General features: G+C 35.8%; 1 protein-coding gene across 2 annotated transcripts in view; it reads right to left on the bottom strand.

Moving 5' to 3' along the window:
* Positions 1-22707, bottom strand: part of LOC145282558 (uncharacterized) — a 98932-nt gene that overhangs the window by 56587 nt on the left and 19638 nt on the right. Inside the window, exons 3-4 of one of the 2 annotated variants that reach the window (XM_080134483.1) lie at positions 18814-18892; positions 9318-9806 (exon numbers count right to left, since the gene is read on the bottom strand). In XM_080134483.1, coding sequence (XP_079990609.1) covers positions 9318-9806; positions 18814-18892 — 568 coding nt within the window. The remainder of the gene's footprint in view (positions 1-9317; positions 9807-18813; positions 18893-22707) is intronic. The other variant, XM_080138894.1, reaches the window with a different exon arrangement.

The raw sequence follows: 22707 nt of genomic DNA, 5'->3' as shown, positions 1-22707 counted from the left end.
TGCATCCCTCTGCCTGTTCTACAAATACTTTAATGGTGAATGCTCTGACGAACTGCAAACACTTGTACCTCCCCGACGTAACTACCCCCGACAAACCCGACAAGCTACTAAGTCTCATCCCTTTACAGTGGAGATCCCTAGGTGCAAGAAAGCCTTTTACTCCAATAGTTTCTTCCCCAGAACTGCGGGTCTTTGGAACTCCCTTCCGGGATTCTGCTTTCCCAACTGCAATGATATGCAGAAGTTCAAGTGTAATGTTAACAAACATCTTTCTACTCTTCTCCCTTCATAATGACCCCGCTAATTAATTCCCTAATAGTAGCCCCCTGCTTCAAAGTGGCACTGTGCCTTGTTTGGGGTGAAAATTGAATAAAAAAAAAAAAAAAAAAAAAAAAAAAAAAAAAAAAAAAAAAAAAAAAAAAAAACTAATATTATGATGCATGTTAAGTCTTAAGCACAAAGGCGTGATCGTCCGATTCTAGTTTTCTTTCCCTGGTCAGAGGAGCGCGTTTCAAATATAGACTCCAAGCCCGGGCATATGTCTGTCAGAGTCCTTACGGCAGAGTGGGAGATATCCGGGCATGTTAAAGTAGTTAGAGGGGATGGAGGAGTGTAGGTTAGTATCACTTAGTGCTAAGATATCCAGGGTGTTTGTTAGGAGAAATGCTTCAACATTTAAATTAGTTCTAAGCCCACGGATGTTAGTAAATGCAAGCCTCAAGAAGGAGGCAATTTGATTTTCTTTGAGTTTTGTCCTGATTTAAGCGTAATTTTAGATTGTACTGTCTTTTTTCAAGTTTCAGTTTAGGTAAGAGGTGCTGAACAAGTGATTATGCAGAATACTAGACATGCAATACAAGTAGACCATCAGCTGACCCTACATCTACTAGGATTGTGGCCTCAGGAAAGCCCACCAGGAATGAGTGCAGAGTCTCTTTCCATGCGCAACATGGCACTACAAACATCCCAATATTATCCAACTGTTGATGGAGCAGCTGCTCTAAACACTACCAAAGAGTTAGAGCTACTGTACTACCAGTCGGAAACAGCAGCCAGGAACTGTCAATCTGGTACCCTCAACCCATCAGACGCTGGTCAACCCAATCTACTTGTCGTGGCATTTAGTGGTGGGATGATTAATCGGAATCAATCGTAAGAATCGTGTATTTTGTGAGGTATCGGAATCACATCGTTAAATAATACCTTTATTTTCCGATTCCTTCATTACGATTCTTTTAGTCTGATGTTGAAAAAAATTTTTTAAAATCCCTGCTATTTCTAACCGCAAGAGAGAAATGTAGCATGTTATAAAAAGAAACCAAAGAAATTCATTATTAACAGGCAATGCTTAGTGCCCAGTGCCCCCTCCCTTACAAGATTCATTCATTCAGATCTATTGTAATTAAAACTACAAAAAAGTTAACTTGAAAAGTATGCAGGGAGTAAAAATAAAATTTAAAAACCGCTCATCTTTTTGGCGACTTTTTTTACTGACAAATCTAATAGTGAATGAAAATGCTTTTTCAACTCATATTTTCTTAAAATAAAACGAGCAAAGTCAAATTATTTAAACAGTAAAAGGTTTAATAGCACAATATACTTTTTTTTTTAAAAGAAGGCTTTTGAAAGAAATATCTCTAAAATGAAATTGATCACGTATTATTTTGCAAAATTTTGACAGTAGTCGGCTTCTTTTGAAGTTTCAAAAAGAATATCATTGGAATAACATTAGAACTACACATGCTAAGTGGTGGTTTGCGGTTAAGGTCTTCAGAAAATGAAAAAAAAAAAATTATTTTGCTATCTCTTAAATACAGCTTTATATTTAATTTAAGCTACTACTGGGTAAGTCAATTTTCAAATATTTTTTTTTGTTTGAATTTACATTCTATTAAAATATTCAGCTCATGAAGCAATTAGATATATTTTTTGGAACTTCTTTGCAGAAAACAAGCAAAAGTATTTTGACATTTGAAAGGGGTGCTAGTTTTTAGTTACGTTATAGCAAACCGATCCCATATTGGAACCACTCGACAAGAATTGGGATTTTACTTTGGTGCTTGTGCAGTGTATGTACCGTGTTATATTTTAGATGGGATTTCCAAGTTGAATTAAATTTTTATGGTGTTTTTTCATTAAATTGTTAGGTGAAAGTGCAGAACAGTTAAATAGCTTTTTCAATAATAACATTATTTCAGCATGGTTCGTATTTCTCGCAGTATCAAAAATGTGGTGCTCTGTAAAAATGGCACGAGTGAATAAGTAGGTAAAAATGGCACCAAAAGGTCCTACTGAAGCGATGGGGTCCCAAATTCTAATCTCATTTTGGGTTTTGTAAAATAAAATAAAGTTTTTTTTTTAAACTTTTTTTGGCGGATGTTGGCTTTCACCATTTTTATATTTAATTAGTATATATTTTCTTTCTCTTCCGTTATTTTATTTTTTTTTTTTAATTCATTAAATCTGTTAATTATGAGGAGCAAAATAATGAATTGTGTTAATTTATTCTCTAATTTTCTTGTTTTTGTTCTGTTATATAAATTCTATTTTCTTTGGGTTTTTTTTCTGTATTCCAATTAAGTAAAATAAATTTTCTCTAACATAAACTTTGCTAATTTTTCCGTTTAGTTTACTATATAATTTTATTTAAACCAAAACACCACGGTGTAGACATAAAATATCTCTTCCAAAGTTAGGGAACATATTTGGGAACTACCAGACCATAAGTATAAAACTACCTGGTATATTTCAAAACAATAATTCCCTAGGAATCGTACTTGGTATCGGAATCGTTAATCAATATTTTCCTGGAATCGGAATCGTATAAAAATTAGGAATCGTCCCAACACTAATTATGTTCAAGCACTTCCAACTGCCCAATTTAGAGGGGGATGGGATGTGTCGGGAGAGGGGGGAAATTGGCGTTCATTGCCTTAGTCAGGAAACAAGATCGACCACCGAGTGTTTCTGTCGGAAGATCCAAGAGGCGACAGAACAGAAACTGAACATAGTTTTTACGCTCTTTCATTACAAAAAATATGGCGGCCAAAAACATGATTCCATAAAAGAGCGTAAAAAGACCAAATTTGGCCTTAAAAAGGCCAAATTTTTAAAAGCAACATGGCGACCTAAAAATAGTTTTTATAATTTTTGTCTGTCAAATAATTTATGACGCTATACTACACATCCACCATATTAATTTCTGACAATACGTGAAACTTACGTGATTTAAGGGTGTACCTCAGGATAACACTTCTAGAGTTATCGAACATATTTGAGACCTTTGAGGCAGACAAGTAGTTTTCTGAGTATTTAGCAATATAAGTCCTTATGTTATCAGTAGGTACGGGCAAAAATGGGTGGATAAAAATAGAGGGATCTAGTTTTGAAAGCTGATTTATCATTTTTTTTTGTAGGTTTCCGATACGTTTTGATTGTATTTGTAAGATTAGAGACTAAAGTTAATTTCTTAAAGGAAAAAAAAATTTGTACACGTGAAAAAAAAATAAATAAAAAAGCTATGAAAAATGTTTTCATGGTAAGCTAACCAATTCAGCTAAATTTTGAAGTTAAATAAATCCCTTAAAAGATTTTTCTGCGTCTATTTTCAATAGTAAAGTTCTAAGATATTGAATTAAATAAAAAAATAAAATACCTTGTTTGTACAAAAATAGCTCAATTAAGCCTCAAAAAGCAAGTAATGGCAGGCACGACAGGAAGACGAATGAACACATTTCTAAAGAAACACTAGAGGAAGACCTCCAATCTGTAGTGGAATGGGAACAAAAGTGGTTGGTCGCGTTCAATGCTGCCAAGACTAAACTAGTTTCATTCAATAATTACAAGAAACCCTCTCTACCACCCATAGCAATGGCCAACGACTCTTTATCTGAGAGTCCATCTTTCAAACTCCTTGGCCTAACGTTCACAGGAAACACGAGTTGGAACAATTACATTGAAGGCATTGCCAGGGCCGCTGCAAGAAAGGTGGGCCCTCTCTACCGTGCTAGAAAACTAACACCCGAAAGTATCCTGTACCTCTATAAGGCCACCATTCGCCCATGTATGGAGTATTGCTGCCACATCTGGGCTGGTGCATCTGCTACTAGTCTCTCGCTCCTTGACAAGGTTCAAAAGAGAGTCGCAAACCTGATAGGCCCTGAACTGGCATCTAAGCTTCAGCCTCTGTCCCATCGACGAAATGTCGCATCCCTCTGCCTTTTCTACAAGTATTTTAGTGGTGAATGCTCTGATGAACTGCAATCACTTGTGCCCCCACGACGTGAGCACCCTCGACAAACCCAACAGGCTGCTAAATCCCACCCCCACACTGTAGAGATCCCTAGATGTAAAAGATCTTTTTACTCCAATAGTTTCTTCCCCAGAACCGCTAGACTCTGGAATTCCATTCCAGGTCCCTGCTTCCCCAACAGTACTGACGTGCAGAAGTTCAAGTGTAACGTGAACCGACACCTTGCTGCCCAAATCCCTACATAGTACCCCAGTAGTTGTTGCCCCTGATAGTAGCCCCCTACACCAAAGTGGCAATTTGCCTCGTTTGGGGTGAAAATGTAATAAAAAAAAAAAAAAAAAAAAAAAAAAAGTAATTCTGCTGTTCGCCAAAAAGAAACAAATAAGGTTTGTTAAACACGATTATATGGAAACCCAAAATTACAGCCAATCAAAACGCTGTTTCAAAATGAAGTCATGATAGTAAAAGGAGGTAGGGGGTGTCAGACCCCCCCCCCCCGACGTGCATCCATACATTCCTAATCTGAAAGTTTGTATCAATTTTTATCATTTTTTTAAATTTATTTTTCATGATGAGCACCCACTTTCTGGACATCTAGTAATTTCTTCATATCATAAAACAAATTTAACTGATATTCGTTTTCAGCACCCTCGAAAATTGGCGCTGTTTTTTTTACTAAGATTTGTTTACATTTAATTTGTGTTTACTTTTTCTTTCCGAACAGTTCGCCTTTTTTCTTTTTTAAATCGAGACATTCAACAATTTCTTTTTCTCTTGCTGCCCAACTTTCCACATAGTTCCCCTGAGATTATGTCCCTGATAGTAGCCCCCTACATCAAAATGGCAATGTCCTTGTTTGGGGTGAAAATATAAAAAATTTTTTAAATTAATACTGTTTTCATACTTTTGTTTTCACGGCATATCTTTTTTTGAATTTGTACTTTGTCCCGTGTGTGGGTGTATGTTTTTGTTTACATTTAAGAGATTTTGTTTACATTAGGGGAGGCGCCACCACAACACCCCTGATCCTCCACCGCCTCCCCTAATGTAAACAAAATTTTTGTGAAATATTAAACTGCAGAAGCACCTGTTAAAAACTATACAAGTTCTATAATGAAAAAAAAAAATGAAAAAAAAGAATGAAAAACGAAAGCATGGTGTTTTTGTAAACCGTTTGTGTAAGCTTACTAACAATTTTATTAGCGTCCAAAATTAAGGTGAAAAATAAACGAATCTCAGACAAAAACAGCGCTAGTTTTCGGGGATGCTGAAAACTAACATCAGTTAAATTTGCTTTATGATATGAAGAAATTACTAGGTGACTAGAAAGTGGGTGCTCATTTTACGTCAAATTTATATAGGAAAGTGATTCCCCACTTTTTGAAAAATTTCATATCATGAAAACTACTTATCTGCCCCAAATTTAAAGGTGATTCGTTTTTAGCACCACCGAACCCCTATTAAAAGGTTGTCATTTTAATGTTTTGAGAAGTTGGAAAGAAACTAGACACTGATAAAAAAAAAAAAAACACAACCAAACTTGTTTGTTCTTTTTTGAGGGTGGGGATATTTTATAGGACTTGTGTAGTTTAACAGGTGCTTCTGCAGTTTAATTAACCGTTTTTCCATAAGTAACGCACCGATATTTACCACTTCACAAAAATTGTTTACATTGGGGAGGGGACGGTAGTGGTGCTGTGATAAGACTTCACTACGCCCGTTCACACACGAACGTATCATGCAAGAAAAACGAGGCACAAAATAGTCCCAAGATCTAGGGATTCATACCATGCAAACGGTAAATTTGCAGGGGGGGGGGGGTTGATTATCAGCAACCTCGAATACCTTAAAAAAAAAAAAAAAAAAAAAAAAAAATTAGAGTGGTCAGTGTTCTGTTGTAGCGTAAGGTAACATTTATATTTCTTTATTGCATATTTTAATTTTTTAATTTTTGACCACTTTTCCAAATCTGTACAGTAATACAAACCCATTTTTTTTCTTTTAATTATTGTTTGAGACTATATAAAAATTATGTTATAAGTTATAAGTAGTGGCCATTGTATACGTAAACTCGCACATATATTTGGCACAAAAATATGTGCTCACAACAATGGCCACCAATAATAACATAAGGAGTTGCATCGCTAGGTGTATCAGAATTTGTGGGGAATTTGACACCCCTAACACGAAACTGCGAATAAAATATAAAAACTTGTAATTTCTTTTAAAAGTGGGTTTATTTTCTTTATGGAATATACTTCCAAAATAAACTATTAAAGTTGTTTAAAAAATATTTCTTATTTTTAAAAAACAGTATTTACAAAGTGCCGGCGCGCCTTCATGCAGCCATTTTTTTTTTATATAATGAAGTCAATTGAATTTTACAAGTTAAGTTTTTTTTCAATTTTTAAACTTTAAGAATCTATCAATTTTTCTATTGGTTAAATTTTTATATTTTCAGAGTCAATGTGAAATTTTATGCTCTTTCCAATAAACTGAATATAATATTTTAGACAAACGCTTATTTTAAATTCACAAATTGAAGATAAAAGATCAATATAGTGTAAATTAAAAAAAAACTTGCGTGTAATTATATTCATGCAGATATTCTACATGATTTATACTTGCATAATATTTGCGTAAAAAGTTTACAGTAAACACAAAATTGTTTCCATATATTCATGCATACGTATATATTTTTATTTAATCTATAAAAGTGAATTTGTCTGTACATTTTCCTATGCAATAACTCAATTTTAGGATTACAGAATCGAAATTCGATATACAGGGTATTGAGATTTGGGAAAATCTTTGTAATCTGTGTTCGGCCAGAAATTTGGCTGTTAAGGGGTCAAAGTCCAACGATTTGACCTTTGAGAACTACCAAACACCGACAATTTTGGGTCTACACACTTGAAATTTTAGATATAGGTTTCTTGGACATGGATCAAACTCAAGTTGATTTGAGCCCAAAACATTAAATATTAAGGGATCATAATAGGGGTCAGTTAAATTGACCGCTTTTTTATGCTCAACATACACATCCAAACATCCAGGTCATGCCGGGCTGTGCGAGTGAGAGAAATTCAATCTAATAAAACCAGTCACAAATTTACTGTTTGTATGGTATTAACCCCTGAACCCAGGGACTATTTTCCACCATTTTACAGCTTCCGTTCACGCTACGCACATGGTAGCATAAACGACGGCTGTTAAATGTGCCTTCGTGTAGCAAACTTCCTCACATAGCGTACAAATCTTCCACAGACAATATAAAATTATGAATCTGCAGCTGTCTCATCTCTCGGGTAAGTTGTGTATGTCGTAGTAGCAGCATCTAGCAGTAGCGTCTTCAATGGATTTGTTGATCCTTAGTCTAGGGATTTGACCAGTAGTCTGGTGTGGAAGTCAGTAGTAGCCAGTGGTAGACCAGTGAAGTTGTGGTACTTATCTTGGTTTAGGTAGAGATCTGTGGGCAAACTGGCCAGGATTAAAGTTGGTTGCTCTCCTTGGGTTTGAAGTTGGGTTCTCAACCGACAGGGATTCGTGTGGCGTGCGTCGGGTTCTTTTGAGCCAGTCTCCTTGGATCAGCTGAGCTCTTTTCTATTTAAGTGTAATCATAGCAGGTGACCAGCTCACATGGCATATCGTTTCTAATTGGTCAAAGTTGGATTTTGACAGCCAATCAAATTGTGGGAAATTAACCAATCAGAGTTCAGTATTTTGGTCTTTTACAAAGATTTGTAAATATTGTTTTTAGCTGCTGCTGCTATTATGTCATGGTTGGAACTGTCCCTTCTAATTCCAGTATGTATTTGCTGCTCCTGCTAATTTGTTTTCTTTGCGAGAAAGCTTTTTAAATTGAAATGAGATCTCGCACTCAACTTCGTAACACTGATGCAGACAGTCAAAAGAAACTGCTGTCAAAAATGAGGTGCAAGAATTGTAAACACAAAGATAAGTGTGTTAAGGATGGTTTCTCCTGGAGATGCACAAATGGGCAGTGCAGGCAAGGGATCTCCTTGCGCACAGGATAGTTTTTTTTTTGCATGATCCAAGCACACAGTCCGGAAATTTAATTAAGGTCCATTGTACCAGCCTTGAAATATGCAGACTATATTGTACATTAGGTACTGCTTTCAATAGAAACGTGTATTTGTAGCAAGAGGTTTTATAGATGGCGTTCAGTTGTATACAAGGACAACTAGTTTAAAACTAAGGAAAGTGTGTACATTTGACAGCCGAGAGATTGTACAAACCGAGATTTGTGTTCAATGCAGGGCTGCTGAAAAGTTTTAATTTCTTTAAGAGATTACAGAAAGTCTTCAATTCTAATTTGAAAATCGAATTAAAATGACTTTGAAAACAGTGTTTGAATAAATTGAATATAGAAAGCCAGGAAAATTCAGGATTTAAAATAAACATTCGTTTATCTAGAAAAGTGGGTGTGTGAGGACACTTCAACCTATATACTTAACGGATTTTTGATCTACAGACTTGAAACTTGGTATATAGGGTATTCGGACATGTGGGGAAACCAATTGGTTTTCAGCTGCTAAGGGGTCAAAATTGGAAAATTTGTATGGAGAGGGGGGGGCAGATTTCACGACACATGCATGGTCATAAAATATGACAGCTTCGTTATGTGAATAAGTAGGTTTGAAAACACTTAAAAACATTTTGTCAAGCTGGTCTTACAATTATTGTACTTGACTCACTGTCTTTAGGTATTGGTTTCGACCTTGGCTCCAGTTGTTTTCACTTCTAAGAAATGAACTGTTTAGAAAAATACTCTCATGTGCATGTCTGGTTCTTTGCATTGTTTTACATTTCTTTTTGGAAAGGAATTTAATGTTATGTTTAATAACTATGGTATTTCTGTTTATAAGAAATAAGAATTCTGCATTAATTAAAATATATTTATGTGTATTTTACGACACGACAATACTTGGGGGTGGGGAGGGGCTTGCATATAAACAAATGTTTATTTTAAAAAATCCCATGTACTGGGTTTCTAAATTATAGAATCGTTTCATGAATTTACTTTGATTAAAAAAATATTTACCTTAGAAGTTGCGAATGGTTTCTCTCGAGGCATCAAATCTTGAAGGTTATGTCCAGAAAGACTTGAGAAAGTATCTTTTTCAGGAGTTCTTGTACGATCACATTTTACCCAGCAATTTTTTTCACTTGACAATGAACCACATTGAAGATCATGATTAAAAGGAAGTAGATCATCTTGTGAGTTTCGCATGTGGAAAGTCTTTCTGGAGATGTTGCGTTGAAAAGATGAATCTGGCATTTCAGTGACCATTCCATTGTTTATGGATTCACTCATAAGCAAAGGGCAAGAATCAGAATAAGTAGTGCTTGAAACAGCATGGAAAGTGGATTTTAAGTGGGAAGGTCGCTTCGAACAAGAACAGGGGTTCTCATCTTTTAGACAAGATTCAAATTGTTGAACGATTCGTTTTACTTTCACATCTGGAGTTTCCACAGGATCTAATGTCTTTGCTGGAAGATGTAATCGAGACATCCTTGGTCTGAGCGCCATCTTGGAAATACAAGATTAAAGACATTGAGAACAAAATTGTTAAGTGGCTTCAGGAAAAGATAATCGATACTTTTTATCAAATTAATGGAATAAATAAATACAGCCTCTTGGCTTTTGTTAGAGTCACACTTTGTTTACAAAACTTTGTTGGAAGGGACAGACAAATTTTGAAGTACAGCTGACCAACACCATAATGTAGCTTTTTTTAAGCAAATATAAATAGAAGTTTTATTCAAACACTCTTTATTTGAACTTTTATAAACAAAATTATAAAATGTTTATGCACTATTGAAAAGTATAACTTCTAAAAAAAATTCAGAAATTGTTTAATATTTATAGACCATTTTTAGTTTGATTAAAAAAGTTCATATTTTTTTTTTATAACACTATATGTTTGAGATAAAAAAGTGCATAAACATTTTTATCAAATGTTATAATTTTGTTAGTCCAAATAAAGAGTTTTTATAAAACTATTTTTATATTTGCTTAGAAAAAAAATAAAATGAAATAAAAATTAAAAGCTGCATTATATACAGTGTTGTCATCTGTACCTTAAAATTCTGATGTCACTTCTGCCGCAGTGCTTTGTAAAAGTGCGACTCTTCATGGAAGCCTATATTTTGACTTCTCATTTCTAGCATTATTTTCACATGGAGTAAACAAATACAGCCTTTTTGGTTTTTGTTAAGAGTCACCTTTTTTTTTTACAAAGCCATTCGGCGGAAGTGACAGACAAATTAAGATATGGATCATGCTTGTTACATCCAGGAAAGGACTCCCAACAAACCTAGCAGAACTCGATGCCATCATTAAAGGATGGAACTTTGCAATCTTCTGGAAGATGACGACCTTACACTTATATACCGATTCCACATGTGTGGATAAATGAGTCTTGAATACCCTTACCAGCAGAGCCAGGGTACGGACTAAAGCTACGAGTGAGATGCTCATTCAACGGCATCTTGACACAATGAAGGTGGTGAAGGAATATGCACTGTTGATGGATGTAGTCTTGGTCAAATCTAGCCAAAACAAGGCAGATCAATTAACGAGAGTGCCTCAGTGGTGGCTTGATGCGATTAAGAGGAACAAACCTGTGCAACCTGTCTGCACTGCATCTGAACTGGTCAAAGGGGACTTTAAATGTTAAACATGGATAGTGATGGATATCACTCATTACGATGGAGCAAATGGAGATGGAGAATCAGACTTCAGTTTCATTGTGCATATGTTCCCTCCGGTAACGGTATCTAGCGATGTCAGAAAGGCAAAAGGATGGTAGCCAGGAAACACGGTACCATACTGGAGGCAGTATATGGATACGTTATGCCGAAGGAGGACTTGTCCTCTGATACAGCATCGCCCAACATGGTCCATCGGTACTGCATATGACTTGAATTGATGAAATAATGACACTGATAAACAATCAACAGCAAACTGTCTACAAAACGGGTTACCGTGTGTTGGTAAAGGCTCCACACAGACTATGTACTACAAAGTATGGAGTGGGATATGCAACTGGGAATACCAGTACGCAAAATATATTAGTCAATGGAATGCCAAGCCATGTGAGACCTGTGATCTATAGTAGGATTGGGAACACCAATGGCCTGCTCAAACGCGTGAAAGCGAGATTTGTGACTATCAAGGAGACACTGAGTGAGTGGACAGTGTGGGTGAAGATGATCTTAGTCAATGACATTCCAGAGGAAGGCACAGTGAGTGTTGGAACTATTCCTGATGAACAATGATTGTGCTGCCATGAAGAAGCACATTTTTCAGCTCACAGGCCTTAATGACAAGTTCATGTTTTGATTAGTAACTTTTTTATTTGGTTAGTAAACGAAAATATTTAGTTGTCAAAAAAATAATGTCCAGTTGTAAAATTCTGTTAAGTAGGTTGGAAGTTTAATCCTCAGTGTAGGCGCACTCAAAATACAATTACAAATTACTTAGGACTTCTCAGTTATGGTTGATGGAACAAGAACATGCTACTCTTGTGAATTAGAGGGCTCTGCTCAAAATTACATGCAAATTCAACAGAAGCCACCCCCACCTCTAAGTTCAACACTATACACCTAGAGAGATTAGATTGACCTAAACATGATGAAAATGACTCCAGATGAGAACAGTAGTTCAAAGTGTACAAATAATCCTCATCTCAAAAAATTAAGAAACAAGATGGCTATCTGCTATATTAATCTTTTGTGAAAAATTGTACATTAGAAGTATCAGAAAAAAAAAAAAAAAATTTTTTTTAGACAATTTTTTTTTTTTTTTTAAAAATTACATTTTCACCCCAAACAAGGCACATTGCCACTTTGGTGTAGGGGGCTACTATCAAGGGCAGCAACTACTGGGGAACTATGTTGGGATTTGGGCAGCAAGATGTCGGTTCACGTTGCACTTGAACTTATGCATGTCAGTACAGTTAGGGAAGCAGGAACCTGGAATGGAATTCCAGAGTCTAGCCGTTCTGGGGAAGAAACTAGTGGAGTAGAAAGATCTTTTACATCTAGGGATCTCTACTGTGTGGGGGTGGGATTTAGCTGCCTGTCGGGTTTGTCAAGGGCATCTACATCATGGGTGCACAAGTGTCTGCAATTCTTCAGAGCATTCACCATTAAAATACTTAAAATAATGGGGCGATAATTTGATGGGTCAGTCATTTCGCCAGAATTCTTGAATATTGGTACCACAGAAGCAGTTTTCCAAAAGCTCGGAAAGCATGATTCATTAAGGCATTTGTTGTAGAGTTTGGAGAGAACTGGAGCTACTTCGGCTGAGCACTTTTTAATAGCACAGCTCGGATGAGATCAGGTCCACATGCTTTTGAAGTGTCAAGGTTTTTTATGATAGCGTCTACCTGAGCAGGGGTGATTTTTAGATCGTCTAGCGTGGCGTTTGTCCGCAAAGGAAAGTCAGCCAGGGGGTGGTTTGTAGGGTCCAGTGTGGAGTTTGAGGCAAACCAGCTGCCAAGCATATTAGCCTTTTCAGTTGCTGAGCAAACAACCTCGTGATTGTTGGTTAGCGGTGGAATTGTTGATTGGCCATTATTTACTACACTGTTGTAGATTTTCCAGAAGTCACAAGTTCCTAGTTTTTGTGCTTCGATGCATTTTTTAGTGGTTTCAGTAAATTCTCTCTTAGCTGTCGCTATTTCTTTCTTAACATTACTTCTAGCTTCTATATACTATTATTTATTTGAACTGGACATGCTGCATAATCATTGACACCAGTTCTCATTAAATGTAATGAACCAACATCTTGTTAATCTTTCCTAGGCATGGTCCCAAATAGTAGCCTCTTATGTCCAAGTAGCAATATGCCTTGTTAGGGGTGAAGACAAGAAAATATTAAGTGGATAGATAATGGAATGCTTTGCTTTTTTTTTTTACATCACGAAAATGAAGGAACTTACAAAGTCTACAATTAAAGTGTATTTCACTGAATGTCAGAAAAAGATTGTCATTAAAAATTTTCAGCATCACTTTCATAATTTCCATTTTAGTACTCAAAATAGCCCTAATTAGGCATGCTGCCACTGAAGCATAAATTTATGAGGGGGTGGGGAACAGCCAGATGCTCTTTCACATTACATTCAATTTCAGTTGATACAGTTAAGAGCTGAGAATTCCAAGAAAAATCTTCCAATATTTAAAAGCCTCTACAGAAGGAGATTTGACTTTGCTGCTAATTGAATGGGTCAGATATTTACACTGGGGATACAAGTGCTCATTGGAGCAAGTTCTGTGGAAATACTTTTAACACGAGTACAAAGATGCAACATTGCAGTGATGTAACAAGGGCTGGAGTATAGAAGACAGTGTGGGATTTATTAGGTTAAAAATTCATGATTAATATACCAACCAAGATGAGACAATACTACATGCACTGGTGAATTGTGACCAGCTGAACAGTTACCTTTTAAACTGGTAATTAAATCAGGATTTAACCTATATATGTGCATAACTAAAGCATTTATTGGCGCTTACATATTATACAAACAAAAAAATATTGAATTTCAAGTAAAACAAATGGTAATTGTTAGGTCTTAAATAGTAACATCCAAAAATTATGAAAAACGATACAGTAGAAAAATTAATGCAAATTTGTGAAAGGAAGTAAAATCACTATATTCTGCTTACTAAAGGATAAGTTGACAGGGGAGATAATTAAGTTCTGTTGCTTACGTCATGTGATGAACGTAATTTAAAATATCTCATTCCTTGATAGTAACATTCCCGACCAGTCTTCCAGATTGTCAGGACCAGCAAGCCTCACCTCTAGACCTTTTTCTGACCACAGCTCCTGAGGATTGTGTAACAAATGCCCATTGCCCTCTCAAGAATGGCGATCAAGCTGTGAATGATCGCTATCACCCTAAACTTTCGACCCAAACTTGAAGAGCCATTGCTTAAAATGACAAGGTACTGCAATAAAGCTGACTGGGATGCCATCAGGGATGACACGAGATGCTTCATGGGGAAATATCTTCTCTTCCTGTGGAACAGTATTAAAATGAGACCACTGAATGGGTTAAAGTAGCAGTTTAAGCACATGTTCCCATACGGGAGTTCTATAGTAAACGCCACTCTCCCCAATGGTTTACTTCTACTTGCACAGCTGCCATTGTTCAAAGGCAGTATGCATACCACAGACTTATCCAACATAAGATATATACGTCTATAGAAGCAATAAGTAATTGTAAGAGTGAAATTATCCACAGCTAAGATACCAAAACCATCAGAAAATGCATTGAAGTCCAGAAATTAGAAACTCGTGATTTCTGGAAAATTTAGGTGCTAATGCAGAGTGATCCACGCTATTTTTTTAAAATCGTATTTCCAAGTTTAGAGTTTGATATGTTTTTTTATTCAATTGTAAGGTTAAAGTACAGAATAGGTACAAAACACCCTCCCCATGTTAAGAATGGCTTTTTAAATAACATTTCAGCACAGATCACTCTCTGCATGAGTACGAAGATTCATAACAGTAATAAATAATGGGCAATCAATTCTGTCACTATCCAACAATCATGAAGTTAGCACAACAGAAGGCTAATCTGCTTGCCTGTCAGTTTGCCTCCAATTCTACTTTGGACCCAGCAAACCACTCCCTTCCAGACAGACCATACTATATCTGAAAATCACCCCTTCAAGGACAGGATATAAAAATCTAGACACCTCAAAAGCATGTCGACTTCATCTCATCCCAGCTGTACTATTAAAAAACACGCTTTGCTGAGGTTGCCCCAGTTCGCCAAACTTTTCAAGAAATGCCTCAATAAATCTTGCTTTCCTGATTGCTGAAAAACTGCTTCTGTGGAACCAGTTTACAAGAATTCTGGCGAAAGAACTGCCCCATTAAATTATCACCCCATTAGCCTCCTCCCTCTTTTTGCCAAAATATTTGAATCCATAATCAATCAACCTCTAATCCACTTCACAGCTGCTAAATTTCCATCTGACCAACAGTATGGATTTAGGTAAGCCCATTCTACTGCAGATATCCTAACTAATCTGAGCGTATATACCATGCACCGAATAAGGTAGGGGAGGCTAGGGCAGAATCCCTAGATAGATCTAAAGCCTTTGAAAGAGCATGGCACAATAGTCATGAAAATCAAACATGGTATTACTGGACGATTACTTAATTAAATCCTCAAAAGAATCCAGGTTGTCCTCTATGGTAGTATGTTAAAACAGGAGTGTAGATCAAGGGGGGGGGGTCGATCCTTGGACCTTTGTTCCTGATATTCATAAATGACCTCCCTGATAAAGTTATCTCTAAGATGGGTATATTTGCTGGTGGTACCACGCTCTAACAGATGAGGGGTAAACGAATGAACATATACCCAAGACAATGGCAGAAACCCTAGAGGAAAATGATCAGTTTGTGGTGGGATGAGGACAAAATTGGATAGTAACATTCAATGCTGCTAAATCTTTGACTAAAAAACCTTCAACCACTAATAGGTCATGGCTAATGATAAATTAGCTGAAAGTACTTTGTTCAAACTCCTCAGCTTAATATCCGGAGAACACAAATTAGAACAAATGCATTGAGGGCATTGCCAAGTTTGCTACAAAGAAGGTGGGCTCTACTGTGCTAGAAAGTTGAGTATCCTGTACCTATACAAGACTTATTTGCCCATGTATGGAGTATTGTTGCCACATCTGGACTGGTGCATCTGCTGCTACTCACTCTTAGAGTTCAAAGAGTTGCCAACCTAATAGGTCCCAAACTGTCATCTAGGCTTGAACCTCTGCCCCATCAACGAAATGGGGCATCCCCCTGCTTGTTTTACAAGTATTTTAATGGTAGGGGGTTCTAACACACTACAAGCCGTAACATAAATATCCGACAAACGGCAAAATCCCACCTCTACAGATCCCCAGATCCTTCTACTCTAATAGTTTCTTCCCTAGACCTGCTACACCTTGGAATTACCTTCCAGGTTCCTGCTTCCCTGACGACTGTACTGGCATGCAGAAGTTCAAGTGTAATGCAAACACATCTTGCTGCTCAACTCCCTACATAGTATTCCTGCAATTTATGTCCAATCAAAATGGCATTGTATTTGGAGTGAAAATGCAATTAAAAATATTTCTTACATAAAGATTGCCAGATAAATGAAACGTGCCTCTTTGCAACAACTTGACTGGCACAACAAGCAGAGGATCACAGATGGTACAATGAACATTCAGTTGCACATTCACACATGAAGAGGCAGTGAAGGGATAGAAGGTGTAATGTTAAATACTATTTCAAATCCAAGCATGAAAGACCAACAAAAATGCTATTTAAAATCAGAGCACACATGAAAATATTTCAAACCAAAATCTGACTGACCAAAGAGCCGATGAAGAGGTGATGCCATTTTCTCTTCCCTGCATCCTTTTCCCACAAAAGAGATGTTGCAAGCCTGTCTGCTCTATTAACTGACAATTTATTCCCCTCAAACTTTAACAAAAAGTTTTTCATTATTTTCTACCTTAGTTTTGCATAATTTTTGGATATGGAACTATTTGCAAAAAAAAAAAAAAAAAAAAAAAAAAAAAAAAACACAAATGACAAATACATAGGTACTGTTTATTTCTGGAAATTCTATATTTTCGTTTGTATAATATAGAAGCGCCTATTTACTAATTATTTATACCCCCCAATGCAGACAGACCCATTGGTTGAATGTAGATAGGTATTCTTAACATTATATAATATGCATAGATTTGTAGATAGGGTTTTTTTATTATTAGCCTTGTTATTGTTTCTTCAGAGATTGCAGTACATGTTAAAATCACCTATGATTATAAAAGGTTAATCAGCGTTTCTATTTCACTTTTCTGTAGTTGTTGGTTTGGTGGATACATATGAGCACGTTATTTTATGATATAAGGTAGCTGTTAATACTATTGCTTGAAGTGTGGTATTTAGTTAGTTTTTTTTGTTTTTTTTTTAACTTGGGAGTCACCACTTATCAAGGCCCAAAGGCCACTCGAGGATAAGGGTTAATGAACTTAGGGTGGTAGTGTAGTAATTGTTAATGATGTAAATGAAATAGAATTCAATTTATGGGGATGGCTCAACAAGAACTTGTTTACATTGGATTTGAAGGTTACCAAATATTTTAATAGTATTTATTTGATTTAATATTCTGAAATTTTTTTTACTGATTATAAATATAATTGAGGCCTTTTCAAGACATTTTCCATATTTTCAAGGCCTTTAATATCAGGTTGACAAGTTCTTGGTTTTAAATTTCAGATGAACCTATCCCAGCTCAAATTTATTGATGGGAATAAGCACTGTCAGAATCAACACTTTTGCCAACTCAAAACAAGTGCCTTAATGCCAACAATATAAAAATCTTGCGTTCCAGTGGCGATGAAGTCGCTGAAGGCATTTTTGATATCGCTTAGGTTTTCTAAGCATTTCTCATGCAGAAAGTTGTTGATGCTTGAAATTGGTAGTCAGTAGGTCGAGAGGTCTAGGGAGTATGGTTGATGAGGCAGAGTTTCTTAGCTTAATTCGTTCTGGGTCGGTTTAACATGCAGTCTGGGCCTCTTCTGTTGATTAATGCTGGTGGTGTTAAAGTTCCTGATGCATTTCAGCTGTTAACAGTACTTCTCAGTAATGGTTTCACCTACGTCATAAAGCAAACAGTCAGCATAACCTTTTGGTGCAACTCCAGCTTTGGTGTCTAACTAGAAGACAAGGTCACCAGTTGTAAAGAACCCACAACTTAAAACAAAAAAAAAAAAAAAAAAAAAACAAAAAACATTTTTGTTGCATAAAAGGAAAGATGACACTTCATAACAGCGCTTTTGGTTCTCGTTCAATTCAGGAGGCATCTATTTATCAAGTTTTTGTCTTTCAAATCTCATGGTTTGAAATCGTATACATCTAATTCAGACGCAAGTTCTCACACTTGTGCATGGATTGACTGACTAAGGTTCATAATTGATCATTGTTAACATCTGATCACTATACTCATCTACAAGACTTCACCGCCACAAAATTTCTTAAACCACCATTATATTGTGCATTCAGTAGTGGTTCCTGGGCCAAACTGATATCGCACAGTGTTTCAACAGCTTTTCGGCCCAACTGGAATCAAAATAAATTGTGAAAATTTGTTTTTTCCTCCCACTTCGTATTCAAGATTCTGAAAAGAATTGTTTTAAAACGATTGTAATTCAAACAATTAAATAGAGCAGAAAACACTAAGATTATATAAAGTAAAGATAACGAATTAACTCTGCATGAACTTTTTCAACCTAATAGTATTTATTTCGATTTTATTAATATTCTGACAACTTTTACTGAATATAAATACTCTTCAAGACATTTCCTTGATTTTCAAAGCCATTTCAAGGTAATAGAACTAAAACCTTTAAGGAAAGGTTAAAATTCAAGGCTTTTTCAAGTGTGAATATTTAAGAAAAATCAAATATTAATTCAAACATTCTTGGTAAAAGAATTATGCTTTAAACTAAGATATTACCATTTCTCTTAAACGAATCATTTCTTTAACAGAAGGAATGCTGTTGACTTTATTTGGTTCAATTCCATCACCGTCTTGTCTGAAAGGTAAAATGCAAGTAATTTAAGAAAAGAAATCTTTGCCATTTTTACAGAATTCAGCGTTGCACAAAATTATAAATCACCTAGTCTAGGGCGACTCAAAGGCCCCCTTTTCATTGGTTACTAGAAATGTAGGGAAAAGCACATTTTGGATTGCTATATATCTCAATGCATAATGTTTAACAAGGCATTTATCCATGTTTTATTTGAAAGTCTCATACAACTACGATTATCTAATTATCTCCCCTGTCAACTTTTAGCAAGAAAAAAATTTTTCGCTTCATTTTACAAATTTCTTTTCATTAATTATTTTCTACCTTATCTGTTTAGTTACTGTGGAAACAAAATCAATACTATAAAAAATGACTTTCTTCCATAAATAGTGTCATTTTACAGAATTCAACATTATACAAGTCATAATAGAATGCATAGATCACCTAGTCTAGGAGGAATCAAAAGTTTCCTTTTCATTGGCTACTACAGAGACGTAGGAAAAAAAAGCACCACTTTTGGATTGCTATGTATCAATGCATAAGGATTAGCAAGTAGGCATTAATACTAATGGGACAATTTCAATATTTTCCCAATTCTGATACAATTACCGATTCTGTACTAAATTCCAGATTCAGATTCTTTATAAATCTTTAAATATTTAACTATAAAATCGTTATCTTGTCCCGATTACCATAAAAACAAACATTAAATGTGCATAGATTTTCTCAAATGTAAAAATACTTGTGGTAGGATGATCTATAGATTTTAGTTTTACTGGATTGGTTGGTTGGTTGGTTGTTTTATGGCATATCAACATTTTAAGTTATTTAATGCTGAATCTAGTTATTTTGAGGAACGATTTTTAATGGAGTATATATATATATATATATATTTTTTTTAAAGTCAGATTCTATTCAACCCATAGTTAGAACCCTAACAGGTACTACCACTCTGGGTCAGAGTGGACCTGGGAGCAATGGCAATTAAAGGGTGGCTCCACACTCCCTAAGGCCTGCAAGGTGGGGCCTCACCAGATATAGTTTTAGGTCATATGCAGGACCAGTTTTACTGGAAGTTTAAAACTCAATAAACCTTGTATTACTATTAGTGGAAAGCTTAAAAACAATCAAATAAAAGAAAAAGGAAGTTTTTGGCATTGGAATACAAAAAAATTTTTCTGATACTGATACCCCAAAAAGTTCCGATCATATGATTCCAATTAATCGTCCCAACACCGTTTTATTTGAAAGTCTGATATAACTCTACAAAGGATTGAATCAGTCTCCTGAACCATTAACACTTTAGCCATTATACCATATGGGCTGATTAAATTACTTCCTGGCTTTACTCCAGCCCAAAAACCTAGTGATTTTATTTTAAAATAACGAAAAATATTGAATTTCATGAAACCAATGTAGGTAATTATGTTGCAAATAGTAGCATATCCAAAAATTACAGAAAATAAGGTAAAATTATTAAATGAACAATTTTCTATGACGTTTAGATGAGGAATAAAATTTATCCAACATTTTGAATTATGTTCATGTGACATAAGCAACCAAATTTAATTATGTCAAGTTATCTTTTTTAGTAAGCATAAAAGTTATTTCGCTTCATTTTACAAATTTCTCAATTTTTAGACCTTATTTTTTCATAATTTTTGGATACATTATTTGAGACCTGATAATTATGTAAATACCATTTGTTTCACTTGAAATATTTTTCATTATGATATAGAAGCGCCAGATAATTAACCCAAAAGATTTCCACATCTAAAAATAACTAGTTATCTGCCTCTGTGTAAGTTATGAAGACGGGTTACCATGTTAATGGCAGTATTTTATTTCAGTAATAAAAGTACTAGTGAAATCCTAAATTTCAGTAATTTCAATATATTTGATTTTAACAGTTACTTAAGAATCAATACTATAAAAAAGACTTCCATAAATTGTTTACAGATAATTATCTAAATGAATGTTAGTCTTCAATCTATCCTATCTTATCAAAACATTACTTATTTGTGATACAGTTGGAAAACTTATAACCTGCAAACACTAATTAAGGTATTCTTTTCAAGTGTTTTTCAAAGCCTTTCAACGAAACAAGTTTTCAAAACAATTTGATAAAGAATTCTATAATAAACCAAAAAACTACATCTGTAAAGTATATGGATAATATCAGGTTTCGTGATAAAGGGGCGTAACTTCTCGCTAATACCGGAAATAATGCCATCTCAGAATAGTCTATAAAAGGAAAATCATTTCTGTATGTCTGCTAAAAACTTCAACTGCATTCGACTGGATTGAAACTGGTGCCATCTGAAAGCAATACCTCAGATGCGAAAAGGAGAAAATTAGAAAGATTAATTCTATGGCAGTCAACTGGACCACTTTTTGGAAGTGGGTCCTTTTTCGGAGCTCTTTTCGTAAATCACACGCATATCAAACTAAAAGCCTTATTTTGCAACGTCAGGTCATAAGTGCTCATGACCATGTGGTCAAACACATTTGCCCATAACTTTTTTGCCTTCCTCCTTTTGCGTTTGAGCCTGGTCGCAGTGGCTCTTTTTTTAAGGTCACATGGGCAATGGGCATTCCCTACTATTTTGGTTGAAAGAATAGTTTTTATTTATTTGGAGAGGAGAGGGGGGGGGGAATTTTTTCAGTGCATAGGAAACAAAAAGTGCTCAATATCGGGGGAATAACTTCTTTGTATCACTTCCGTAATATCTAGTGGGGAGGTTGTCATGTACTTTTTTGGGGTAATTACATTTGTGCGTGCTTTTATCCGTTCTTTTAAAATTGCTGTGGGGGTAACAAGGGAGTGGACATAAAAAAACTGCTCAGTATCCTTAGTATAGCAGGCATGACCAAATGGAACTTAATGTGAATCCAGACAACGCCAGTTATCCATGCTAGTAATAAAAATTGTTTTCAGATAATTATCTAAATAAATATTGAAGTCTCCTGTAACAGTCAACTGATCTTTCTTTTTGTTTTTATTTTTATTACATTTTCACCCCAAACAAGGCACAGTGCCACTTCGGTGTAGGGGGCTACTATCAGGGGCAACAAGAACTACGGTACTATGTAGAGATTTGGGCAGCAAGATGTCTGTTCACGTTGCACTTGAACTTCTACATGTCAGTAGAGTTGGGGAAGCAGGGACCTGGAATGGAATTCCAAAGTCTAGCAGTTCTGGGGAAGAAACTACTGGAGTAGAAAGATCTTTTACATCTAGGGACCTCTACAGTGTGGGGGTGGGATCTAGTAGCCTGTCGGGTTTGTCGAGGGTGCTCGCGTCGTGGGGGCACAAGTGCTTGCAGTTTGCTACAGCATTCACCATTAAAAGACTTGTAAAACAGGCAGAGGGATACATTTCGATGGGACAGAGGCTGAAGCTTAGATGCCAGTTCAGGGCCTATCAGATTGGCGACTCTTGAACCTTGTCTAGAAGCAAGAGACTAGCCGATGCAGCAGCCCAAATATGACAGCAATACTCCATACATGGGCGAATGGTTGCCTTATACAGGTACAGGATAATTTCTGGTGTTAGTAGTTTTCTAGCACGGTAGAGAGAGCCCACCTTCCTTGCAGCAGCCCTGGCAATGCTTTCAATTGTGCTTGTTTCAACTCATGTTTCCTGTGAACATTAGGCCAAGAAGTTTGAAAGATGTACTCTCAGATATAGAGTCGTTGGCCATTGCTATGGGTGGTAGAGAAGGTTTCCTGTAATTATTGAATGAAACTAGTTTAGTCTTGACAGCATTGAACGTGACCATCCATTTTTGTTCCCATTCCACTACAGATTGGAACTCATC

Source organism: Euprymna scolopes, chromosome 1 (assembly GCF_053919585.1).
Source record: "Euprymna scolopes isolate OS-2025 chromosome 1, ASM5391958v1, whole genome shotgun sequence".
Classification (NCBI taxonomy): domain Eukaryota; kingdom Metazoa; phylum Mollusca; class Cephalopoda; order Sepiida; family Sepiolidae; genus Euprymna; species Euprymna scolopes.
This window is presented reverse-complemented; position numbering and strand designations above follow the sequence as displayed.